Here is a 27,096-nt window from a genome sequence, read left to right as displayed (position 1 = left end):
CCCAGCTCGGTGCCACGCGTTTCCATGCGTTATCTCAGCGTTGCCCCCACTGGACAGAGGAGGACGCTGAGACTCAGAGAGGGTGAGTGACTTCTCTGGGAACAGCAGACGAAGTCCGAGTCCAGCAAGGAACCAAAGTCTTTATCTTACCACCCCCCCGAACCCCCATCTTCCAGGCTGACGGCCCCTGGGGACAGGGACTCCCTGCAGCACTGGCCCCGTGGGTGGTCGTCGTCAGAACGGCTGACACGGCTCCTGCTCAGGCTCGGTAATCAGGGGGGAACCCGGTGGAGGGGGTAATGACAGGTTCCCTCGGCCAGCCGGGGAAGGGGTGGGCAGCCCGCCTATGAGGAGAGCCTGAACTAGCAGCGGGAGCTCTGCAGAGCTACATCCAGGACACCTGAGTGTCCCCCAGGCCGGCCAAGGCCAGTCCTTGTCCAGAGGGGACTAGCACCCCGGCACAGCAAGGGGCTGATCCAAGGACCCCCCCCCATGAGTACACCCTGCAGAAGTAGTGCGCTTGGAGCACTTGTAGGGAACGGCAAGTACCTGGGACCCCACTTTCAGGCCCAAGAGACTTCCCAGCGCTCCACGCCCTACTCCCCAGCACAAGGCCGTCAGGGTGAAGTGGCTTCCTAGCCAGGGGCCAGGACAGCTCGGCCCAGGCTACACCCACAGTCACTGCCCCGCGACGGACCGCTCCTGTGTTATGTCTGCCACAACCTCCGAATTTCTACCTCCCCTTCCCTCTGATCCTTGCCTGCTCAAAAATCTTCTTTGTACCTGGCTGTCATGGCTCAGTGGATTGAGTGCTGGCCTGCGAACCGAAAGGCTGCCGGTTCGATTCCCAGTCAGGGCGCATGCCTGGGTTGCGGGCCGGGTTGCCAGTTGGGGGCGTGCAAGAAGCAACCGATTGATGTATCGCTCACGTCTGTGTTTCTCTGCCTCTCTTTCTCCCTTCCCCTCTATCTAAAAATAAATAAATAAAATCTTAAAAACAAAAATCTCCTCTGGCTCTGTTGTGGGCTCCTCAATATGCCCCAGGACCCCTTGCCACGGGGTCCTGTGAGGGCTGCTCTCCGGGTTGGGAACACTCCTGTCTCCTCCACTGAGCTCACTCCTCAGCTCTCCCCTGCGCCCCCTTCCCCCAGGCCGATGGATGTCCCCCCCTTACACTCACAACCCCCTGTGGACCTCACAGTGGGCAAGGCACGTCCCCTGCCTGGCTTGTCCTGGCAGCACCCGCCGCATGTGGGACAAGGCCTGGCATACAGTAGGAGTGGGAAGGAAGCCCAGAGCGAGAGGCCAGAGGCCGCAATCTGGAGCCAGGGCCACCCCCGGCAGGGAGACACCGCCCCCATTGAGCAATCAGCCTCCCCACACACACCCCAGAGATTTCTCACTACAGAAAGGGAGGCTTAAGCCCAACCCAAGGGCTGTGGCTGGGTCCCAGGGGTGAGAGAATGTGCACAATGCTGTCCCTTTTCCTCGGGAAGGTGGCTGCCACCCACGAAGTTTCCCTTCCTGCAGGCCTCAGGTGCCCTGAAGGGACCCTCTGCTGGGTCACCCCTTCCCCCGGGGCCAGTTATTAGCAAGGGGAAACCTCTCCCCACAAATACAGCAGCCCACAGCACATCAAAGGCATGATAGCGACAGACAGCCGTCTGACTGGGCGCCCGCTCTGTGCGGGGACTTTATGAGGAAATCACAATGGCCAGGAGGAGGGAGTGCTCACTATTGTCCCAGTAGACAGAGGAGGAAACAAGAGCAGGGGACGGTTCCGGAGCCTACCTAATGCCACACAGCAGGAAAGGCACACTGCAGGCGGGTGACACCCAGCGCTCCCCACACGGGCCAGCACTCCGCAGGGCAGCTACCAAATTTTGAGCCCTGGCAACAGCCCAGGGGGTTGGGTACAGGTATCACCCCCATTGAGGAGACAGAGGCCATGAGGCCCAGTGACTCATCCGAGCCAGCTGTCAAGTGAAGGAGAACACTCCAAACTGGGGCTGGAACCCAGAGTCCAGGGCCGTGGACACCGCAGAGACAGCCCTGGGAGGCCCTGGGCTCCCCGATCTCCGAATTCTCGGCACCCATCCCAGAGCCTGGCAAACTGCAGCCTGAAAACACGCCACACTGAATCAGATCCAGGATCCACCAAGATCTCCATCTCACTTCCCTTCCCATGCCCCACCTGCCCATTTCCTACCTGACTCAGGTGCCTCCCGCCTCCATGCACTCTCCTAGGCTGTGCCTCCAGCTGCAACTCCCTTCCCCACTGTTCCCACAGTTTAAACTGTAGCCCGACTTTAGGCCTTACCCGAACATCATCTCTTCCGTCCCCTGTTTTGCAGTTGCCATTTGCATATAATTATAATAACTGAGGCATGAGCGAATGTATGTAACACTTAGCCCAGTGCCAGGCACAGAGGCAGCTCCCTGTGTTAACGATTACAGTCAACATTATTTCATTTACCCCTCACCCAGATGTATTGTTAAACCCTTTTTAAAAAAAAATTTTTTTATTTAGTTTTAGAGCAGGGTCGGAGGGAGAAAGTGAGGGAGAGAAACATCAATGTGTGAAAGACACATGGATTGGTTGGTTGCCTCTTGCGCACCCCCAACTGGGGACCCGGCCCGCAACCCAGTCCTGTGCCCTGACTGGGAACTGAATTGGCAGACTTCCGGTTCGCCAGCCGGGGCTCAGTCTTCTGAGCCACACCAGCCAGGGCTGTTACACCCTTTTTATAGACAAGGAATCTGAGCCTCAGAGAGGCGAAGTCACATCCGCAGGTAAGAGCAAAACTGGACGTGCGGCCGAGCCCGCCTCTGTTCACTGCTCTAGCCCAGCGCCTGCGCAGTTCACAGAGAGAACTCACAGGTGCTGTGGACTCTGCTGGGACCCTCCCCGCTCGACCGGCAGCTCCTGGGCCTGATAACAGGTCGCTGGACTGGAGAAGGGCCGTCTGAGACAAGCCAAGCTCTCCACTGGACAGATGGGGAAACATGCTGGGGGACGCGCAAGGAGCAGCCAAGCTCCCGTAGCCAGCTCCTCGCGAGGACAGCGTGGAGAGAAAGAAATCAGTGGGAACTCGGCACCCGGAAAGGAAAACTGGCTCTGCTCTTGGGGTCTCCAGCCTGGAATGCTCCCCCAGAGCCCACCCCTCCATCTGGCCAGGCTCAAATGTCACCTCCTCGGGATCCCTTCCCAAGTCCTGTCCCCACAGCCTCCACCTCCACCGTCACCGCTTCTCCTTGGCACTGCTCACAGCTACAATTACTGCGTCGCCGTGAAAGGCCCCTTTGACCGGGCTCCCCACGGACAGAGACCTCATGCTGCCATCTCTCCAGCACCCGGCTCCTGCCTGGCCCAGGTGGGTGCTCACTAAACACATGCTGAGTGAACAACACCTGGCGGACGCCCATCCAGCCGCGGAGGCCGAAATGGCCACGTAGGAGCTGCGTGGGGGCCGCGTGGACCTGCAAGGGAGACTCGCGGCAGAAGCTGGCTGGGCCGCCCCCGCGGGAAGGCAGCGTTGGGGCAGGGCAACAGGCCTGGGTCCCTCACAAAGCTGCCTTTGAAGCTCTTCTCAGTGAGCAAACATTGAACCACAGCTCAGCCACCCCGGTCTGCTGGGAAGAGGGGCTCTGAGGCCGTAGGGCCTGAGGAGGGAAGGGTGCCTGGAGCGCAGGCCCGCATAAATGCTGAAGACAAGGCAGACTGATGACCCAGCCACCGGGTACTGCCCTTACCCTTACACCTTGGAGGGAGGAAGTCAATTCCCATCTGGATACAAACAGAGGGAAACAAAAGCCCTCTCATCCCCTCCGGCCCCTCCCTCCCTGCCTGGCAACAGCCCCATGCCCACAGCTCACAGTTGGCAGCTTGTTCTGGAGACTAGGATCCAGGCGCCCCTGCTGTCTGGGAGCACAGACCCAGGCTGGGAAGGGTGGAGAAGGGACGCCGAGGCCCCCCGCCGCGTCCCCCACCCAGGGCCAGGCCAGCCAACCCACACCTCCCCTGGAGCCAGCGCAGTGCCTGCCGTGGAGGGCACCGCTTCCGCCCCCAGGAGCACGTCTCAGGTTGGCTCCCGAGGCTGGCGTCCCGCACACTGCCCTGACAAGGCCACAGCTGCCCAGGCCAGCTGCCCAGGCCAGTGGAGCCACAAAGAAAGGATCCAAGGGTGAGTCAAAGGCAGCTGGAGAGCCCCAGAGCTGCAGGAGGTCGCACAAGGACCAGCCCCTCATCCTGTGCCCCCCTGCTCAACCTCACCGTCCTCCTGCCCCTAGAGAGAGTCCTGGCTGCGGGGCCAGGCAGACACAGAGCTCAGTGCTTCAGCGGCCTCCCCTCTGAGCCTCGGTATTTTCTGGGCACGAGCTTCTCCTCCTAGGGTTGCTGGGCACAGAGGCAGCTGATCTGTGCTAGTGGCAGCTAGTGGGTTTCATGCCAGCTAATAGGGACCAGCAAAAAAGAACCAGAACAGCAGCTACATGCTGCTCAAACTTTCTGGGCTCCCAAAGGTTAATTCATCAGAAAGGGAAAATGGAAAGAGAGGAATGCCAATGAAGACGGCGAGAGAAAACACCCAACAAACCTCATGCCCTGCTTCCCACGGGTAGACAAGGCTAAGGGAGGGGCCAGATAGGAAAGTTCTTTGAACTTCAGGAGGGCAGGACCATGTGTGTCTTGCTCTCCTGGTATCTTGCATTTATAACCCACCCCCTTTTTTTTCTTATCTTATCGCATTGACTAAGACATCCAGATCCATGAAAATCCTCTAGGGTTTCAACAGCAAACTTGCTCGGTATGTGACGAATGATTCTGTAAAGGGCTCGGATAGGAGATGCTAAGGGGGAAATGGGAGGACTTAGTTCTCCCCAAACAAAAGAGCTGAATAATTCGCTGGGAAAACCTAGCAACAGTATCCCAAAACCACACAGAGCCAGTGCTCAAGTGACCTCTCACAGACAGATAAAACTCCAGAGAAGGGTTTCTATCTAAGATGCACATTGTGGAATAGGTGGCTCTTGGAGGTAGAGAGCTCCCCATCACTGGTGGTGTGCAAGCACAGGCTGGATGGCCAATTGGCAAGGAGGCTGCAGAGAAGATTCTGTCCCAGGAGATTAGCGGTACAAACACAAACTTGGAGACCAGCAGACCTGGCTCTGCTACTGACCGTGACTCCCCAAGCCTCAGTTTCTTCTATAAAATGGGGAGAAATCTAGTCCACACCTCAAAAAGTTGCTGTGAGGACTAAATAAGGCAATGTGTGAAGTGCTTGGCACTCTGCCCAACTGTTGGTAAGAGCCTGATAAATGCCAGCTGCTGTTCTAATAAGAACCAATAAGAAACAAGTGCCAGTTTCTGTGGCCCAACCCTAATGGAGAAGGGCTAAACAGAGACACAACCCTCACATTTCGTTAGCCAAGAGCCCTCTGACACCAACATCTTTTTCACTGAGTCCAGGCTACACACACACACACACACACACACACACACACACACACACCCCTCCCCTGCCTGCAGCCAAGTGAGACAGGGGCAGGGGGAGAGCTCCTACCTTCTCAGAGCCAGGGAGGGAGAGGCCGAGGGGCAGGGGAGGGAAGAAGATGAACCAATATGAAAATTCACTATGTGTTTGCTGCTGGGCCAGAGGAAACCTAATCCAGCCGGAATGCCAGGGACCCTGAGCATGGTGAGACCTTATGCAGATGGAAGATGAAAAGTTTATTCAAATAACAAGACTCCCTCCCACGGCTGCCCTCTGAGCCAGCAGGGGACTGCGGCCCTGCCCTACCCTTGGGTCACCAGCTGCAGGTTTCCTCGGGCTCCACGGGGGGCCAGAAGGGGGCAGGGGAACCAGAAAATTCCCCTTGGAGGCCCTGCCAGCTCACATTCCTCGTTCCAGGTGCCCGCACGGCCCCACCTGTGCTCCATGGAGCCGTTCTTGGCCGACAGGCCCCAGCTCAGGGTCCGCTTCCCCGGGGCTCCCTTGAGGGTGAGTGGAGGCAGGCTCGTCATCTCCCTGGAAGCAATGCAGGGTCCAGGAACAGACTCCAGGCGGTGACGCAGGGTTAGGAGCTCTGGGTCCCGGGGCTGAGCACTGACTGCCACTAGGTGACCTTGGGCAAGTCCCTCACACTTCCTGGCTCTCCCTCTCCTCGTCTGTCCAGCGAAGGGGCTGGACTCCACTGCACTGGACCCCCAAGGCCCTGACGCCCTCCGAGGGGGACACGGGACAGCGTTCCCTCCCCAACACAGGAGCATATGGGCAGGCACAGAGGAACCCGCCGGTCAGGCTTGATCAAATTGCTCCAGGTTCCACCTGTCGACCTGAAGTACCCAAAGCACGGTCCCTGGCAGTCACCGTCCCCCAGCCCCCATTCAGGTCAGAATCAGCACAACGTCACTTAAATAATTAACTGTTTAGTATCTATGTCCCCAGTGAGGACAGGGACCCTGTTTGTCTTGTTCATGATACGTCCCCATCACAGAGCACAGCACCTGGCCCATAAGCATGTGTCCCTGACGGCGAGGCTACGCCACAGCACGTCGATTCGGTCTCCCGGGCACCTTATGTCGGGGAGAAGATGGGGTTTTCGAAAAGGCCAGCTCAGGCCTGGGGACAGCCCCTCCCCACCCCCAGGGGCAGCGTCAGCCTAGAGCTCTCCAATCCCAGGAGGGTGCTTTTCATACAGTTGGGGCCAGCGCAGGTCACGTTATCAGCAGCAGAAAAGGTCAGCACCCCATCACACAAACCAAACTGTCACCTAAGCTCGGATCCTCAGTTTCCTCTTCCAGCAGATTCTGTCAAATGATACAGCACATCTGCAAGGGGCCAGAAACTGGAGCTGAGCAGGCCCTGCACTCGAGCCTCTTCTGCCCTCTCAGGGCACAGGTGGCGGGGGGGGGCCGGGGGGGGACCACACCCAGCGGCTTGGGTCTCCCGGACTCTCACCCGGGGCAGGCATATCACCCTGCTTCTGTGTCCCCCCATGAGAAGGAGACCCCAGCCCCTCAGAGGGACAGATGGATCGGCACTTTGAAAAACAACTACCGAAGTGCTGTGCACACACAGGGGAGCTGCTGCCGTGGCCAGCAAGAACCATGGCAAAACCACCCGTTTCTGAGAAATCCTGGTTCCCTCAATATGCGCGCTCTCTCGGCTTTGGGCCTTTGCAGAGCTACCCCTCCGCCCGTGACCCTGTCCTCCTCCTTCACCCTTTAGGTCCTGCCCAGTCACCCCGCCCTCCCACGAGCCTCCCCTGCCCTCTAGATCTGAGCTACTGCCCCTCCCTGAGCTCCCCCCCCACCCCCGGGCTGGGGTTCCATGCTGGGTTTGTCCTCCCAGAAAGGGGTTCTCAGGAGGGTGAGCGCAACGGCTACGTCCCCCTCGGGCAGCCACAGCCCCGCACAGGAGCTGGCACTGAGCAAGCTCTCAACGGTAGAACCGATGGGTTAATCCCACGGAAATGATCGGGGCTGTGCAGCGGAGCACCGTGAACAGCCATGGAACCCAGAAGCAACCCAAGTGCCCAGCAAGGGGGCTCTGGCTGCGCTAGTTGCAGTGCAGACTCGGGGGGACCCAACGGGATTTCTGCAGCCATTCCACACACCACGGGGCGGGGCTGGCATGAATGCTGATGCCACAGCCACTGTTGATTATGCATCAGGACAGGTGCCTGGAAGTCATTCTTTCTGGGTGGTAGGATTTTTGGCAATTTCCACCTTCTTCCTATTACTTATCTTTTTCTAATGTTTCATTGATCATTTGTTTACACAACACAATAACTCTGAGGAAGCTCAAGGTTGAAAGCTCAAGCTCCAGAAACGAGGACGTGGCCTTTGGCAGATGCGGCAGGCGGGGGCCACTGCGGGTCTGAGGCAGGGGTCGGAGCTCACTGCTGGGAGACCTGGCCTCACACCGTCCTGCCCCCAGAGTCTGGGGTGCCTGGGCTCCTCCAGGAGGGACGCCCTGACCTCAGCAGGGGCGCTGAGCCCCGAAGGCAGCGACTCTCCTCTGAGCATTCACTCTGTGTCAGGCACCAGGCACGGGGCCTCCCTCAGGAAGCTCGCAACACGCTCTGCAGTAGCTACGGCCAGCCCTGCTTTACAGACAGGGAAGCAGAGAGCTGGGGTGGCAACACAGACAGGCAGAGCGGAAGCCCAGCCTGCTGCCTCACACGCCTGGCAGCCACACAGGTCGCCCGGGGGCCTGGGGCCACGTTCCGGCTGGACACCTAAGGAGGGCGGACTATGGGTCGTAGACTGTCCCAGTTGAACGCGAACCCGCCCTCCTGCCTGGCACAGGGAGTGACCCCAGACTGTGGAATCAGTCCACCGTCTCTGGCCTGAACCCCCACAGTCTCATCCATCCACGGCCCCAGTGCCTCCCGGGCAGGGCACAGGGTAAGTGCCCGCGGAGTGTTTGTTGCTCTTCTTACTCAGAGCAGCAGAGGTAAAATCCTCTTTCTAAAGTCCAGCCACTAAATGTTGATGAGAATGGGCTCCCCACTCCCTGGTTCCTTTGCCGGCACTGAAGGCTGCACCATGCAGGGCTCCTGTCCCTCCCTCTCCAGCCAGAGTCCCCCAGCCCCGCTCCAAGGACAGGCCACTCCCTCTGCCTGTCTGTACCCCAACATCCACCCTGTCCTCCCAGCCCCAACTCAAACTGCCCCTTCCCCTTTACAGAACCCTCCCTGCCTTCCACCTCTCCCACGCCTGCCCTCAGAGTTCCCATCAGGCCAGCGTGGCTTAGAGAGAGTCTGGAGTCAAACAGAAGAATCAAAACTTTCCCCAAAATATGGTCACTAGGACTATTTTTAAAAATTTGATATATTTACCATGAGAAAGAAACCAAGCGAGAATGAAGAAAAATAAATAATCTATCATCCTACCACCCCTAAAAAACCTCTGTTAATAGTTCGATTAATTTCCTTCCTTATTTTTTCGACACCTGTACAGATATATATACTTGCAGGCAAACAGAACTACGTCTTCACCTTAGTGGCTACATATCATGCCGTTGAACATGACCTGCTGGTTGACGCCACCACCACCACCACTTTAGCCAATGCTGTAACGTAGTGTAAACTTTTGGCCACATTCGGGTACATTCCCAGGGTGGAATGGCGGAGCAGGTTTCCTGGGGGGTTTTGAGCCATCTTTCTGGTGTGGTGCCTTCTGGTGGTGGGGCTGGGGAGGGCCACCCTCCTCCAGCAGCCAACCTGGCCTTTAGAAGGACCCAGGGCTTTGGTGTCAGAGGATTCTGGACCCCATATCTCTGTCTTGGGACGCACAAAGAAAGGATTTAGAAAGGATTTGGGGGACTACAAACCCAGCCCCCCCGGCCAGCAGTTGCATTTTGCAATCCCAGTGGCTGCGGCGGTCATCATGACACCCAGGAGTGACGGCCCAGGGACCCTGGCCGCCGTCACAGCCCCTCCCAGACAGGGCTTTTACCTGACAAGGAGCTGAGGCACCCGGAGAGAAGGCACCGGGCTCGCCCTCCCACCCTCTCAGAGGACCCTGGACGAGTCCCTCGGCCACCAGCAGCCTGCTCCCTGATCTGCGCCGGGAGGGCAAATAACAGGCATCGCGGTGACGGTCCCTCCGACGGGGCTCCACACCAGCCCGGCAGAGGGGCCACGAGTGTGAACCCTCGAGGAGAGTGATCATTTTGTCACAAATATTTGCCCTCTGACAATCATCGAATAGGTAGCTGGCGGGGAACTCTTGTCCGACGCATCCCTCCTCGAGCCCTGCACAGACAGGGCCCGGGCCAGCGGCCCTTGGGTGTAAAACACGATGTGTGCTCTTGTGCCGGACACACGGTGAGTCAGCAGGGGCACCAGGACCCAGGCGTCTTGTCCCCTCCCTGTCTCACCAGTGGTTCGGTCCTGTAGGTCTGTCATCCGGAGCGGCAAGAGGGACCTGCGACCTGGGGGAGGGTCACCTGACCAACAGCGAGTCCCTTGCCCCGGCCCCTGCCTCTCCCAGGATGGGCATCCCCTCAAGGCTCAAGGACAAGAACAAAAGGCCCCGAAACCGATGAGTCAGATTGAGAGGAATACGGGTCAGAGGAAGGAAGCTGCTGCGTGAGCTCCGTGCCTGCGGCCTCGGCCCGCTCCCTCCAGAAGGAAGAAGGGAAGTCCGAACCAGCCAGGACTCTGCACTTCCCTGCGTCTGCCCCCCTCCTCGAAACCCCGAACCCCCACTCGGGAACCACCGGATCCTTCAGCCAAATAGCTTCGGGGGTCCTTATGTGCCAAGAGAATGTAAACCTTGCAAGGCCGTTTATTCGTCCCTTCACTGCTAAGGAATTAAAGCCATTTAAACCATACGTATTCATTATAGCTATTGATTATTGAGCCTCTACTGTGTCCAGTGCTGAGTTAAGTATACATAAGTGTAATTTATAAACACGCTTCATGTAATTTAAACTTGACAACCCAGTGAAGTATTAATAGCGTTCCCATTTTGTAGCCGATGAGACTAAGGACCACAACCAAAAGAACTGGCCCAGCGGCACTTGGCCAGCAGCTGCTGGAGGAAGCTCTGACCCTCGAGGCCACACTGTAAACCTCGGGGGAGGCCACAGTGACCGAGCCCTCCTGGTGTCTTATCTTAGAGAAGAATTAGAACCACAACCACAGAAGGAGGAGTCCGGAGGAGGTGCCCCAACCCAGTCTCCGTGGGTGGGGCCCCGGAAAGAGGGCTCCTGCCTGCGAGGGCCAGTCCCTGGGTCCTGCAGGGCCTTTCAGAGCCTGGAATGTCCCCCAGAGGACTTTCCAGAGCCTTCCATCCAACCCCTCCACTGAGCCATGGGGGAAACTGAGGCCCAGAGTGAGAGCTGGGCAGAGCTCCCATTCACAAAGCCAGACACTCAGAAGTCACACAGGGGACTCAGGAAGGGGTGGGGGGCGGCGTAGAGGGAGGGGAGCGCAGGGGCTCTGCCTCTAATCACGCAGGAAGTCTGCTGGCCCAGCCTGGGGGCTCCCCACCAGATAAGCAGCCCAGCCCCTACCCCGTGCAAGCTCCTCTCAGATTCTGCCACAGCCTCCCCAGGAAAACAGGAAAGCCGAGGGGGGCAGCCTGCGGCAGCCTGGCTGGGACGGGAGGCTCGGTCTCCCAGGAGCAGGCCAACTCTTTCAGGTCACTGAGAAAGGCCTGCCTCTGGCCACAACACAAAGGCACGGACAGACGAGGTCCTGGCCGGCCCAAGGCTGCGGAGAGAAAGGGCTCCTGTGTCCCACCGCTGGCCTCCCATCACCTCCCTCACCGCCCCCCTTCAGAGACGGGTTCATCCGCACTTTACAGTCCGGGAACTGAGGCCCAGAGGGGAGGCGCCCCTGGACCGAAGTCCCACGTGAGCCCCACGTGAGCCCCACGTGAGCCCTGAGCCAGGAGGGCTGAGCAGCGCCCCTGCAGGGGGTCGGGCCCCACCCTCACCCCTCCCCTTTTCCTGGGAGCGCTTCCTGGGGTGGGAGGGGAGTGCAGCTTTGGCTTTTTAAAATCTTCCATAACACCTCGCTGTCCACGGGAGGTGGCGGGGACCAGCCTGGGCTGTCTCCTCAGACACAGGCCTATCTGTGAGGCCAGTACAGGGCCGCTTCTCTCTCTCTCTCTCTCTCTCTCTCTCTCTCTCTCTCTCTCTCTCAGGGAGGGCTTGTTTGTTTACTTAGTTCTCCAAATTATAACCTCCGCAGCCCCACCCAGCACTCACTCGGGCCCTGATCAGTCTTTGCAGTCTGGGGCCGTCCATTAGAGCAGAGGGGACCCAGGAACGGGACGGGCTTTGTGCCGAGGTCAGGGCCCCTGGTTTCCAGCCCATTCTACTGCCTCTGAGACCCTGGGTATGTCCCCTCCTCTTTCTGAGCCTCCTTTACTCAGCAACAACACGGGAGAAGGAATGAGCTGGGGGACTGCAAAGGGTCTTCCTGGCTAGGAGGAAGGAGAGCTCGGGCCAGAAAAAGCAGCCGCTGCCCATTCGACAAGTTCCAAGTCAGCAAGCAGGAGTGGGGGCCCAAGCAAACCCTCCACGCCAGCCGCAGCTCCCCCAAGCTTAGGCTCTGTTCCCTCTTCTCCCTCCACCCCCTCCGGAACATTCTCCAAAAAGCAAACAGAAAAGCAAAAACAAAACATGAAACACAAGTGCAGTTGTCAGCTCCCTCCCTCTCTGGATGTCCCCTCGCCCCGTAGGGCCCTGGCAGGACTCTTGCTGAAATGGAAGGGCCACTTACAGAGCACCTTCTGCCCAAAATCTTCACACACCCCCGAGGCAAGGATCACCTTCTGATGTTACTGACAGCTGAGGCTCCGAGGACAGGGACATGGGCCCCTCGGTGGTAGAAGCCAGCCACCTCCCAATCAAGGCCAGATACGCTGCCTCTTGAGTTGGGCTGACCTTGCATTTAAAGCCAACGTGCACTTCATAAAACATGAAGATCCGCTGTCTTCGTAACACAAACCATACTGAATCCAGCGTGATGGAGCTTCCTGGCTGGTGTGAGTCCCAGGAGCTCTTGTCGCTGCTTCATTGCCACCACCTACCTCAGGCCCTGAGGCATCATCCGCCTCCCCCTGCTCAGACCCTCAGGCCTGGCACAAGACAGCTCTTCCTTCCACAGCAAGATGGCATCGTGCCGTAAATATCTGCTGGGCACCTGCCCTTTGCCTTCAATGCCACCCGAGGTCCACAGGCTCCCAACAGGTCAGAGCTAGAGGGGCACTAGAGATTGTCTTAGCGCCCATTGCACAGAAAGGCAAAGTGAGGCTAAGAGGGAGAAGGGCGGGCCCAAGGTCATCAGCCCTGGGACCCTCCACCTGCAGCCTGCACCCATGAATGGCTCCCCGGAGGTGGGATGGATTCGCGTTAAGTGGAGCACAAGGAGATGAGAAGTTTTCTGCCCAAGGGACTGTTCTTCTAGAAGATTCTGGCTTAACAAATGTGGCCAGACATAAGCAGCCCTGTTCTGCGTGGGGTAGGGGAAGACGATGGACTTGGCCATGGATGCGTGGGTGGGAAAGTGGGCCTCACACTTTGTACACCACAATTCATTCTTCCTCTGCCCCTCCTGAATGCCCAGTTATCCCCGGAGCCCCCACCCCTGCGTGTGGACCCTGCCTATCCCTCCCCCATTCCCAATCCAAGCCGTGCACTTTGATCTCCCTGAGAGGAGGGAGGAGGGGCTCCCCGGCCAGTATCATGGACTATGCACAACAACAACAGCTAATGATGGCAGGAGCCAACGCTGTCTTAAGTGCAGGAAGCTCTACCCACGTCATCTCATTGATCCCTCGCAACAACCTCACAGGTCTGGGACCTGTCAAATAACAGGGTAGTTGAGACAAGATCTCAGAACCAGGTCCTCAGAGTCCAGGCCTAGCCCTCTTCCCACTCTGCCCCGGGAAGCGGAGAAGGTTCTCACGCTCAGAGCTGCCTAGGAAGGGAATGAGCCTCCTGTCATAGGAGGAATGGGCGCAGAGGTGGCCCTGGCTGCCTTGATAGAACAACCTACGGACCCATCCACCCAACAGGGCCAAGGAGAACAGGCCCCAGATCTCCCCAACTTTATAACTCAGCGTCGCGGAGGCCTGGCTGCTCTCCCCCCACCACACACGCTATCCCCTGACTGCGCCTGCCCCATCCACACGGGCCCCGGCCCCTGTCTCACCACTGGGCCCTGCTGTCACCCTCCCTCACAAGCAGCCTGTGCCACTTCTGCCTAGAAATGCCTCTGAGGCCTCCCCATGAGCCTCAGGAGAAAGTCCCCTCCTCTGCAAGGCCAGTCCCCGTGGCTCCCTCTCCCTCGCCCACGAGGCCTGACCACCCCTCGCACGTTTCCGCAGAAGGCCTACCCCTCTGAGAAGGGCAGGCGCCATGTAGGAGTCGCATATCAGCATGTCCCTGACGCCTAGCGCAGGGCCTGGCACACACAGAGGCTCGGTAACTGTTGACTGAATGAATAAAAGCACAACCTGGTGTGTCAGGGGCCAGAGCCCGTCACACCCCCTGTGGGGTCTCACAGGCATGCAGACAGGGACCCTCCACCTCAGTTCTCACATCCTGACCCCCCCGGCTCTGCCTCTGGAAAGCAGCTCGCGTCCCCGAGGAACGGTTCTCAGAGGCAGATGCTCGGTCTTCGGGTCACAGATGCGGAGAAAAGGCAGGGAGAGGCACGGCCATTGGCCCAGAGTCACACGGCAAATGGTCAACAGGACCAGGCTCGAGACCCAAAAGCCTAGTTCTGGACGCGTGGGCAGGCAAGGGCTGGGGGCGGCCCATTTCCACCTGTCAGTCATCCATTTATTCTGGGCCCAGTGTGGACAGTGCCGAGTGACTGACTCTGCTGTGTACCCATGGCCTCTGTGGCACCATCCTCCAGGTACCTGCTGACGGCCACAGGTGTCTAGAGCCACAGGCTGGTGCTCCTCACGCTGGGGCGCATCAAATTCCAGGGCACACGGAAGGGGGCCAGGGGCGCCTGAGGCCCCAGGACGGACCTGGCACATCTCCCTCCGTGAAGTGCCAGTCGGAACAGCACTGCTGCCTGTCCTCCTCCATCGCTAGCCCTGCGCTGAACGCCCCATCCAGGGGCTGGCACTCTTGATCCTCACTGTCATCCTCTTTTACAGGGGACGCTGAGGCTCAGAGAAGGTGACCAACTTGCCCCCAAATACCAGTCCATCCTGGGGCAGCACTGGGTCTCGAACCTAAGCAGCCCAGCTGCAGAGCCTTGCTCTGAACCTCTCTATTCCCTGCTTCTTCTAGCTTACCATCCACTGCGTCACCAGGCACGGGGCCAGGAGTAGTGTATCTCCAACCCTGGAAGGTTCCCAGGGGGTGGAACTAGGTGCCTAGGAGAGGTCGGCACTTCCTGCTCTTCCAGTTTTAAAATCTGTGAGATCAGAAGATTGTAGCCTCCCTGACTCAGGGTCTAAGATTCTACCAGGAGGGGGCTCGGCTCTGCCCCTCCCTGGAGGCTGTAGCCTAGGCATGGGTCTTTGTTATTCCTTAGACCTGCCCCCCACCAGCCTCAGAAAACCCTTCCTCCCCGGGGCAGGGAAGTGGAGGGCAGTGCGGTGGGGGAAGGGAAAAGCAGCTCAGGAATTTGTGCAACCCGCAGGATGATGCTGCTGGAGACCCAGGGCAAAGTGAGTCATGAGCTTTGCCTGCGGAGGAGGAGGGGGCGAGGAGAGGGAGAACAGGACTGGCCAATGAGGGACCTGAGTCTCAGAATGAGTAATGGCGGGAGGGAGAGATTTGTGCAACCTACAGGGGCCTCTGACACACACCGCTCTGTTCCCACTCTGCTCCTCCCTGTCCCTGGCCTCCTCCCCCCACCTGCTTCCTTTGGGGGGATGGGGGAAGGGGCTTTTCCTTGTGGCACCCCTGCCTAATCTGGGCACCAGGAAATGTCAAGTCACAATGGAGCATGGTTTTAACAGCTGAAGACTCAGACTCCCAGGTTTGGGCCTGGGCCTAGCACTGACTTGCTCAATCTGTCAAGCGCTGGGGAGAAGTGCAGAGGGTGAGGAGTTGAAGGGGTATACAGGTAAAGAAGGGCCTGGCACATGGTAAGTGCTCAGTTAAAGGATGACCGATCTCAACAACGCCTGATACGCCCCCCCACCCTACTCCGTCCACCACCGTCCTCAGGCAGGAGACAGATCAGTGGAATCCCTGTAGGCACGGGCTGAGGAAACAGCCAGAGCAAGGGGCCACGCACACCCAAAGGCCAGTGTCATCAGCTCATGTTCCCAGCTCCCAGGCAGCCCCTTTGAGCCCACTCCCCTGTGGAAAGGTGCTCAGAGGTGTCAGGGGCTCCCCGGAAGGAGTCGCCCTTGCAATGCCCAGATTGGCATGAGCTGCCAGAGTAGAGTAGGGCCAGAGGATGAGTCTGTCCTCAGCAGGGAAGCCAAAGAGAGCAGAAAAGGAAGCAAACACTGTGACTCAGTTTGCTCAGGAAAACCAACCGTCCGGTCGCAGTGAGGCGGAGCCATGCCCAGCATCAGGGGTGAGGCTAAGAAAATGGCCTTTCGGTATGGATGGCCTCGGGGGGCACGAGATGCAGCCTTTGGAAGGTTCCAATGACCTATAAATCATTTAATGGAAGAAGCAAGAAACACCATGAGTCACAGTCTCAGCAATGTATTACAATAAACACAGAAGGGAAAGACCACTAAACAATAAAGTGGTTATCGCAGGATGGTGAGTGATTCCTATTCTTTTCTAAACCTCACTCCTCGAAGGCAGGGAGGGAGGGCCGTGGCCCAGTTAGGGTTTAGAAAAGTCTCCTTGGCAGCGTGTATGGGAAGAATGGAGGGGTGAAGCGGGAAGGATGTCGGGGTGGGGGTGTGGCGAGGCAGAAGGCAGCCCTAGCAGGCGAGGCCGGAGGCCTCGGCAGTGAAAAAGGACAGGCTGGAGGCTGGACAGAGGGGGAGGGCAGGGTCAACACCAACAAAAGCACGTTATGTAAGAGACACAGGAGCGGAGCAGAATCCCCAGACGCCTCACCCCAGGGACTGACCCAGACCTTGGCTGAGGGCAGCAGCCCGTGTGGAGCCGGGCACTGCTTCCGGCCAGCCTCGTCTCTCTGCAAAGTCCAGGCAGCAACTTACCTGCCTGGGGGGGTGGCCGAAAGAACACACCTCCATCCCTTCACTCCTGGGACTTAAGAGCCATTTCCCAAATGTGGAGGCGTAGGTTTTTACAAACAATTTGGAAAGAGGCATTCATTGTTTTGCTCCATAAACAAACAAGATACCCATACTGGGTACGCACCAACAGAGAGGGGTGTCAAATGTTTACAGCCTTACCCTGACTGGTGTAACCCAGTGGGTTGGGCATCGTCCCACAAACCGAAATGTTGCCAGTTCGATTCCTGGTCAGGGCACATGCCTGCGTTTCAGGACAGGTCCCTGATTGGGGGTGTGCAAGAGGCAACCAGTTGATGTTTCTCTTACACATCAATGTTTCTCTCCCTCTTTTTCTCCCTCCCTTCCTTGCTCTCTAAAAATAAATAAAATCTTTAAAAAATGTTTACAGAATTTTTAGAGGCTATGTATCAATACATTAAAACAGGACCCAGGAGTTCCATTCTGAGGCCTCCGTGGCACTGGAACCAGGCAAGGGATGTGTGCAAAGAGGTCCAGGCCATGCGGTGATTACTTAGCTAAACATTGGAAACAACCGAAACGTCCAGTAACGGGGGAGAGCCACGCGCACAGAGAGACCTGCCAACAGCAGGACCAGGCAGACGCATAAGTTGTGACACGGAGAGATGTCCACGAAAGTCAAACCACAGGAATATATCATTGGACCTATTTTTAGAAACAGAGCTAACTGAACGTGTACACAGATCTGTACATTTGGAAATAGCAACCAGACAAACTTGAGTGATTTCTTCTGGAAGTGGAATTAAAGGGAGGGAAGATGGAAGGAGCTTCCCGTTTTCTACCTGACACTCCCACACTGTGTGCGCAACGCGCCCTCGCAACCAGAAAACATTCACAGTGGCAGTCGGAGCTGTTGGGGGGAAATGGGCGTGGCTACTAATGGGTAGAGGTTTCTTTCAGGGATGAGAAGAATGTGTTAAAATTGATTGTGGCAATGGTTGTACAACTGTGAATATTCAAAAAAGAAAACAACATTGACTTGTACACTTTCAGTGAATGAATTGTGTGGCTGGTGAATTATGTTTCAGTAAAGCTGCTAATTTAAAAAAGAATTAGCAGGGGAAAAGGTGAGCCTGGCAGGAGAGAAAAATACAGGTACAGGGAGACTTCCTCACCAGCCCTTTCAGGTAATAAACGTTAGGGTACTCTGTGCGTGGGGGGGCGGGGGGGGGCGCGTTCTGCAGCCCCTACAATGTTATTCTGGTCAACAGAATTTCTGGAGCAACAGCTGAATCCTTCAAGGCTGTCCTAGAGGCAGAAGGTCCCCTCCAAGCAATGTCAGGTTTTCCGCCAAAGGCACAGCACCCAGCCCCGATGTGCACATCTTGAGCAACAGTGAGCTCACTCCCTCACCTGCTCTATCTTGGTTTACAGGGCTCAGACCATATGCAAAGAATCCCTCACAGAGCTCCTACACGGGCCACCCAGGCGCTTCCATTCTCTTGTCCTCGCCCCGTCCTCTGGGCCTAATCCCACCTCTCCACATCCTAGTTCCCCGTTGGGTCCCCTATCACCGCCCTCGCGCGCCGGACACCCCACATCCATCTCACCTATATGTCGACATGACGGAACCCAGCCATCAAGGTTTCTGAAAACCCAGTGGGTCCTTAAATCCAGGGACCCTGACCCCAGGGATTGCACAATCTTCAGAGAAATGGGACCTAGGCCACAGCAACAATTGCCCTCTTCAAACTCCAAACAGCAGGCGCTCTCGTCGCCCACCAAAGAATCGGTAACAGAGAGTAAATGACAATCTCTATAACAGCAATTGTTTGCTGAGCACTTACTATGCCCCAAGCACTGGGCTGAGTTCCTTCCCTTTCTTACCTTAGTAAAGCCTTGCACTATTATCCGCATTTTACAGGTAAGAAAACTGAGATTAAGATACTTATTAAAATGGGAATAAGGTCCCTCCAGCTAACACGCTGGAGAGTCCATGGGAGGACCTTGAGCTGGCTGAGTCTCGGGGAGATTTGTGGGAAAACTGTGGGATCGTTTGGCCCTCAGAGCTGGAAGGGACTTCAGCCACCAGGCAGCGCACCTCTTCAGCTCTCAGCGAGAGAAACTGAGGCCCAAAGGGAGCTGCCCGAGGCCGCACAGGCCTCCCGGCTCCCAGGCCAGGCTCTTTCCTCCAGACAAACTCCCGACTGAAAGCAGGAGGAAATCATCCTGCCATCAGCCCCTCTGGGGCCCTGGTGTGAGAACAAGCCCCTGCGTGCCAGAGGCTTTGAAATCCCAGGATGAAAGGCGCCCTGACAGCAAAACAGCAAAACAGCACCGTGGGCAGGAGCACGCCTGACCCCTGCCAGGACTTGCCGGCTGGGCTGGCGCTCACCTGCTCACCTGCTGGGGTGGGCCGGCCAAGCCGCAGAACACCAGCAGGACTCAGGGCTGGAGCGTGGCGGGAAGGGGTGTTCTCCACCCTGGCGTTTCTAGGGGGCAGCGCTGGGTTCCCTGGGCGAAGAGCCTGGCCCCAGGCCGGGAGGGTGCTGGGGTTTTGATTGTCTGGCATGGAAGTGCCCATTGCCCGTTGGGTGGCGTGAGGAGGGTGCAGGATCCCTGGAGGTGGCAAAGGCACACCCTCGCTCCCCTCCAGAGGGATCTCTAAGGCTGCTCACTTCCTTGAGAGGGGGCTGGAGGCCGGCTGGCTTCCTGCCCCTCCAACCTGCCACCCCACACTTCAGGAGCTCCCTCAGGTGAACTCAGACCAGGTATTTGAGGCATTTGAAGGGGGTTATTAATAGCACTGAAGTGCTGAGAAGAGGGAGGCCAGCAGGCTCTGAGTGAGCACAACCCTCTTCCACCCAGCCTGGTATCCACAAAACAAACCCAACCCTGTCCAGAAGAGGACACTTCACCTTTTGTGGTCTCAGCCTCCTCCCCTGTAAGTGGCAGGGGCGGCAGGGGGTGGGGGCTTCTGGCAGTTCTCAGCCCAGAAGGTGGGAGGAGCGGGGAGAGCCCAATTGGGTGTGAGGGAAGGAAAAACCCCACCGAAGAAAGTGAAGCACACCCCACCCAAGCCGGGTGAGGGGCCCCAATAGGAGGTGGTGAATGGATGGACTGTTACAGAGCCCCAGGAGGCTGCCACTGACAGGGAGGGGACAGGAAGGCTCCGCCCTGCCTTCCTCCTCCCAGAGTCCTTGTCCTACAAGCGAGAGTCCCAGGACTTAACCCCCTGCTGATCCGGGGCTGGGGAGGGTCTGACTCATTTCTACATCACCCTCATCCCAGGCCCAGCCCCAGCCCCTGCTACAAAGAGAGAGCTTAGGCCATGGGCTCATAACTGCAGTTCCTGGAAAAGTCTTTCCCAGCACCTTTTGTGCCCAAGAGGGGTGGGACGTGGAGTGAAGGGCAACCTGGTCCCTGTTCTCAAGGAGTACTAGTAGGCAGAACACAGCTGTTAAAACTCTCTACAGAACTGCAGGGCACATCGAGATAAGTGTGAGTGGACACAGTTCTCTGGGCACAGTGGACAGGGAGTGGCAGATACGGTCAAGACAAATGGTCTCTTCTTTCCATGGGCTGCCCCCATACCCCACAGGGGAACAGCAACCTGTGCGTTGGTGCCCCCTCTATGCCAGGGCCTGTCCTAAGCAAGCTGCATTAAACTAGGTCACCTAAGTCTCTCACAAACTTCTAAATAAGGAAGGAATCATTCACATTTAAAAGAAAAAACCGAGCTGCCAGGACCTTAAGAGATTTGTCCAAGATCTCATGGCTGGGAAACAGACCCTGCTTTGGGGTTCCACCTGCACAGCCTCCCCCAGGACGGAGGGGTGAGCCACAGAACTGAGTTTCCCAGGCAGCCTGAGATTCCCACCCTCTCTGCGTTCTCTGGGGCTGGGGAGGAGGAATCCAGGAGTCTGCTGCGGTGGCCAGGTTTCCCTAGGGAGCAGCAGGAGCACCCTGCAAAGCCTGAGCCAAAGGACGGGGTTCTGACCCACCCCTTCTGTGCACCCCATCTATCCCTAGCCCCGGGCCGTCCCAGGCATTGATGGGCTCGTCCCTGGAAGCCTCGGCCACGTGTACTGGGGCTGGGGCTGGGCCCTGGCCCAGGGCGAGCTCGGGACTGGGGACAGTTAGGGAAGAAGGTCAGGACACCCTGGCCCAGCGGGCCTGGAATGCTTCCGGGGAGGGATACCCGAGGTGGAGGGGAGGCTGCGACCCCTCCCACAGCTCGACTCGGTAGTGTTGTGGGGGCTCCGATGGAACCGGCTCCAAGGGGGTTCCATTTGAGGAAGGAAGGGTTCAAGTCCCGGCTGGAGGGGGAAGGGTGAGCTCAGAATAGGTTGGGAAGGGGCGTCCAGACCTGGAGGATACGAGCTTGGACGACGGACTCGGTCCCCAGCCATTCCCGCCCTACCCTGGGGCTGGCTCTCCGAGACCCCAGTCCCAGCGCTAACGGCGGGCTGGGGTGGGGGCGTGGTCCAGGGGATCCCGATTAGACCCCGGCAGCGCGCTGCGCGGCGAGAGACTCACCTGCGATGTGCTGGCGCCGAGCGTCGTCCAGGTGCGTAGACACCACGTCCCCCATGGTGAAGAAGAGCAGCGGCCCGATCCGGCCGCCACCCGCCGCTGCCCGCTCTGCTCAAGCTGACGCCGCAGGCGCCATGGAGCCCGGCCCGCCCTGCTCCCGCCGCTCCCGTCACCCTCGCTGCGGCCTCCACTCCGATCGCGCTCCCGCTCGCGCCGCGTCGTCTAGGGCAGCCTCCGCTCAGCCCGACCGAGCCCCGCCCCGCCCCGCCCCACCAGGCCCCGCCCCGGCGCCGAGCCCCGCCCCCTCCTCGGCCCAGGCGGGCGGGGCTGGGGCCAGGGGACGCCGGGACTGCCGGCGAGACCGAGACAAAGAGCAGATCGGAGGAAGGGAGGCCCGGGAGAGACGCAGAGAGGAGCACTGGACCCAGACCGAACCGAAGAAGGAGATGGGGCTGGTGGGGCATCTGGAAGAATAGGAGGTTCCCTGGGTGTCACTCCCTCCCTTCCCTGCGCGTGGGGAGAACCACACCGAGGTGGAGGTGGGGGACTAGTAGGGGACACTAGGCCGAAGTGCGGGAACTCAGCGTCCGCGCCCCACTCCTCCCGCCCCCTCTTCCCTGCACCACGCCCTCCTGCCCCCAGCCCCGCCCACCGCTGCCCGGCCTCAGGAAGTGCCATAGCCTCGACCCGACCTGCTTCAGGTGTGCCCTCCCGTCTTGCACAATAATGCAGAGAAAGGGGAGGGAGCATGGAGGACTTGGGCTCAAAGGCATTCCCGGTGCCAATGCCGGGAGGACATTCTTCAGGCTCAGCATATGGGTATATTCCCCCGGGAGGCGGCTCGTGGGTCAGGCCAAGTGAGGAATGGAAAAAATAATAGCTATTTACAGTCTGCATAAGACAGATTCAAAACCCACGGACCGGCTTGGACTTAGGGTGCCCGGGGCGTGCGGGGCCGGGGTTGGGTGGATCCTCAGCACCAGAGGAATGGGTTTCAACTCTACCCTCAGGACCTCCCAAGGTAGGATGGACGGGTTGACAGCCATTATTCCCAGATCGCGGGCTGGGGTGGCAGAGGCCTTTCTTGGCTGCTGATACTCAGGCCTCCTGCACAGCACCCCAAGGTCATCCAGTTCCTGCCCCTGACCCCAGTGACTGAGAGCTCACCACTTCTGCATTCATCCCACCCTGTAATTAGACAGCTCTTATTGTAAATGTGACCCAGGCAGAAAATAACGATGATAAAAGCTAACATTACAGAATATGAGAACTCCCACAGAGGGAGGTTTGAAGTTGATTAATGTGATGCAGCCACTCAGTCATGCTTACCGATCATTCAGCAAACAGGTGATAAACACCTGCTTTCTTGGCCCTCTGCAAGATGCTAGAGGTGAAATGAGAGGGAGCCCAAGCTGTCCTACCCACTCTGTGACCCAGGATGAGTGGCATTACTCTGATCCTCAGTTTCCTTATTTGTCCAATGAGAATAATGACACTTTGTTGCGAGGATTAAATGAGATGGCGCAGAGACTAGCGCAGTGCCTGGCACAAAACCAGTCATCTCAACCTGCCATTTGTCACAGTCCCTGCCCTCAAGAACATATCAAAGCCCCAGGAAGGAGCAGAACATTCTGATTTGAGACAAATCCCAGAGGGAGTAGTACCAGAAAGACAAGTTGAAAAACCAGACTTTTGAGAGCAGATACCGGGGGACAGCATTCCAGGGAGCAAGGATGGCGCAGGAGAGGCACAGCCCTCGAAGGGCAGGATGTATTCATGTGGCGGAGTCATCAGGTGGGGTGAAGTCAAGCTGGCAGGGATTGCTAATTCCCTTTTACAGAAACTGAGGCCCCGAGAGGGAAAGTGACTTGCCAATGTCACACAGCAAGGCAGAGGCAGAACCCAGCTGGAGGCCAAGCCTTCTGACAGCCAGTGTCTGGTTTTCCATGAGCAACCAGAGGCAAGTAATCCTACAGGCCTCATTTGGTGTTTCCCACGGCCCAAACTATAGGGACTGGAAAGGCCTGCTCTGCCCCTCGGAGTGGGTAGCTGGAATGGCTGGCATCTGTGCACCCAGGGTGTCTCCTCAGCCAGACTGGAGGCCTGGGCCTTTAGGGGTCGCAGGGAGGGCCGCAAGCAGCCTTTTGCCAGACCTCATGGTGCACCTGGGCCAATGAACCTTGAGCACCCACAAACTCGCCAGCATGCCAGGTCTTCGGCCCAGGAAACCTCCATCTTGGCTTTGGAGACCTTCTGCCAGGTGGAGTGTCACCGCTCTGGGCATCCACGGTGTCATATGTGAGAGGTAAATGAGATTGTGAAAGTGGAATGGCATTAGAAACTGTAGAGTGTTGTACATGCATGTGAATAGCTCCCTGCAGACCTTGGGGCCAGTCCCTTCCAATTCAAGATTCATTCATCTCACACACACACACACACACACACACACACAATGTTATCTAGGAATGGGGTTGAGGGGAAGTGGCCACAAAAAAATCAGGGGAAGACAGGAAGTGGTCTATGCCTTGACTGGAGTAACAGTCATATAGGAGTTAAAACTCAAACTATACAATGAATGGATGCATTTTCTTATATGTAAATAATATTTCAATAAAGTTGATTTAAAAATAAAATATATGGAGCACCTATGTGTGCCAAGCGATATGGGTAGGTAGTGGTGGTGCTACATCAATATACAAGGTAATCAAGGCCTTTGCCCTCGCAGAGGTTGTGTTCTCATGCTGGGAGGAGAAATGCAATAACATGGGCTCTACAGAGTGATAAACATGAAGCTAATAAAGTGAGCGGGTAGAGTAATAGGAGTGGGGCTCCCACCTATGAAGGTGGTCTAGGAAGGCCTCTCTGAGGAGGTGACACTTTGAAGCCTGATTAGCAAGAAGAAGCCTGCTCTGTGAAGACCCAGAAAAAGCTACCATTTATGGAGCATGTACCACACCAGGAATCAGTGCCAAAAGGTGCCTCATCTACAGTTCTCACCATTTTTTTTTAAGGTTTTATTTTTAGAGAGGTGGGAAGGGAGGGAGAAAGAGAGGGAAAGGAACATCGATTGGTTACCTCTCCTATGCTCCCAATCAGGGGCGGGGGGCCCAGACCACAACCCAGGCATGTGCCCTGACCAGGAATCGAACCAGGGACCTTCCAGTTTGCAGGCCAGCGCTCAATCCACTGAGCCACACCAGCCAGGGCTACAGTTCTCACAATTTCTCTTTTGGAAGAATCACCAATTGTGAAGATTGTTAAATGATGATATTCTATTGTATGCACAGAGCAATTCTTATTTAAACACTGGATAGGTAGGCATACAGGGGAGGCATGCCAGATAAAAGTATAGTGTGAGGGAGTCCTTAGGGACCCTGGGGCCAGGCACATCTATAGGGGAGAGAAGAGAGGGGTCCCTGCCTTGGATGGGTAGGACCAATGGGAGGCTCCCAGGGCACCAAAGCGTCTAGGTTTTTTTTTTTTTAACTTTATTCTGCGAAAATTGTAAAGTTCTTTAAAAGTTGTCAGCATCCCACTACTTTATGTTAACAAATCAGGCCAGGCCCTGACTGGCGTTGGCTCAGTGAGTTGGGCGTCGTTCTGCAAACCTAAGTGTCTCAGGTTCAATTCTCGGTGGGGGCACACGCCGGGGTTGTGGGCTGGATCCTGGGTTGGGGGCGTCCAAGAGGCAACCGATTCATGCTTCTCTTCCACATCAATGTTTCTCTCCCTCTCTCTCCCTCCCTTTCCCTCTCTCTAAAAATAAATAAAATCTTTCTTTAAAAGATAAATAAATAATCAGGCCAGTTATGATCATTGAGTGGGGGAAGAATGACTTTTTTAAAGGAAAGAAAAATGAATACAGTCATCAGCACTATATGAGGAAGCAGAAAAAAAGGGTTAAGGATTCCAGGAAGTTACACGTCAGAAGAATTCCTGTACTCTAAAATGGTGAGACTATTTTTTTTTCTTTTTTTCCTGTTCAAAATGCATCCTTTTTATTTTCCTCATAAGGCAGCCATGCGTTATAAACCTTAAGCACATGCCAGTTCACATGATTTCTTCGGTAAGCCCAGAGCTTCCTCAGACTTTCTTGGATCTTATAGCCAGAGTAGATGGAGGAGTCAAACAAAGCTTTCTTCACAAACCCATGTTCCTTTGATGTTTGGGTTACTGAACACAAACTCACTGGATAATTTGTCTTCAACATAATCCATTTCTGTTCTTCAAAGTAGCTGCGCTTTCTTTTCAATGATCGTTCTGACTTCACCTTGAACAACTTCTTCATCAAAATCTCCTTTTTGTCTTTGTGCATAAGAAAGTCCATGCCGGCCTTGCCACCAGTGTGGCTCGGTGAGGCATCGTCGGCAAAGTGAAAGGTCCCCAGCTAGGGACCGGCACATGCAGGAGGCAACCAATGTTTCTCTCTCACTTTCTCCCTCCCTTCCCCTCTCTCTAAAAATAAATAAATAAAATCTTAAAAGAAATGAAAGACCACAGACATAAACTTTCACACCTAGATGTTCAGGTTTATCTTTAAGAAGCTGTTTTATCTTGTTCACTGCAGAAGGTGTCAGGCTGAGAGCCGCTCACAGCCCGGACTTTGGCCTGAACTAACCAAGCCAACATCTGGGCCAGAGCTTGGCTCCCTCAGGCTGTCTCCATGGACAGGCAGGTGCATTCACTTGAGGCCATTTTGAGGTTCAGGTTTTAGTTCTAAGTAATTAAAGCATCTTTTCATGCATTTATTGGCTATTTGTAAGAGTTTTTTAGAAAATTCATATCTTCTGCCTGCTTTTCTGTTGGGATATCTATCTTTTTTTCTTTTCTATTGAGATTTAGGAATACTTTCTAGCCCTAGCCAGGTAGCTCAACTGATTAGTGTGTGGTCCCAATATGCCAAGGTTGTGCGTTCAATCCCTGGTCAGAGCACATACAAGAATCAACCAGTGAATGCATAAATAAGTGGAACAACAAATTAATGTCTCTGTCTCTCTTTCTCTCTCAAAAAAAAATCAATTGAAACTATTTTTTAAAAATAGAGATTTCTGTGCCCCATGTTTAGAAAATTTGTTTCAATAGATCAGAGGCAGAGGCCTAAATCTTAAAAAATAAAATAAAATAAAATTCTTTCTATAGGAAGAATTTCTCAAGTCTGCTCTTTTCTAGGGCTCTAGGGCCAGCTCTGTCCACCAGGTCTCCCACACCCGTCCGTGACCCAGGCCGCAGAGCCAGCAGGGAGATACCAGGCCTGCAGATAAAGGATGGGAATGGTCCAGCTCTAAGAACAGGGAGGGAAGGTTCTCCCTGCCCACCTGCTGGGCTTGCCCCTCCCTACAACTCCTTTGTCAGAAAGCGACTTCTACCAACCTGCCTCCCTGCAGGGCTATATAGAACATTTAGAAAGCAGGATCTAAAGTGAAGAATAATAATACTTTACTTTGAAAGGAAGGATCCAGAAGGTAGAGGCCAGAGCTTGGAGAAAAGCCTGGAGAAGGGAAGGGATTTGCCCCAGAACATCCAGGAGGGTCTCAGGCCAGGACCCTTCCTGGTCTCACTGGAAAGGACAGATACCTTCCCTGACCCATGGGTCCCTCTCTCTCCCAGTTGGCTCTGAGCTCTAGCTCTGCTCTCCCCTCAAACCTGTCAGACCTGAAATACCCCAGGAGGGAAAAAAAAAACAAAAAAACAAACACCTCGGGTAAACAACAGGGAGCGTGAATGAATCAGGATTTTGTTTTTAAGAAATATCATGTGTCCACTTCTGTTTACCCAGTTGGCATGGCCCGTTGCGCGGAAGGGACACTGGCACCCTGCCTGCACCGCCCCTCTTTATTAGCTGTTGGGTGGTGGTGGATTGGGCCACAGCTCGGCCAGTTTCATCTGTCACCTACCCTCCAGCTGCTAAACTCCCTTCTTGCTCCTCCCAGTGGCCAGCT

At 56.2% G+C, this 27,096-nt stretch overlaps 1 protein-coding gene across 1 annotated transcript in view; it reads right to left on the bottom strand.

Annotated features, from left to right (window-relative positions):
- Window positions 1–21,319, bottom strand: part of NIBAN2 (niban apoptosis regulator 2) — a 48,585-nt gene extending 27,266 nt beyond the window's left edge. Inside the window, exon 1 of the mRNA XM_054584347.1 lies at window positions 21,161–21,319. Coding sequence (XP_054440322.1) covers window positions 21,161–21,215 — 55 coding nt within the window. The 5' untranslated portion in view covers window positions 21,216–21,319. The remainder of the gene's footprint in view (window positions 1–21,160) is intronic.
- Window positions 21,320–27,096: the final 5,777 nt, after the last annotated feature.

This window comes from Pteronotus mesoamericanus, unplaced genomic scaffold, assembly GCF_021234165.1.
Source record: "Pteronotus mesoamericanus isolate MK-2021 breed Mesoamerican mustached bat unplaced genomic scaffold, CSHL_Meso_final contig_78, whole genome shotgun sequence".
Taxonomy (NCBI): domain Eukaryota; kingdom Metazoa; phylum Chordata; class Mammalia; order Chiroptera; family Mormoopidae; genus Pteronotus; species Pteronotus mesoamericanus.
The sequence above is the reverse complement of the archived record's forward strand: the minus strand, read 5'-3'. Positions and strand labels throughout refer to the sequence as shown.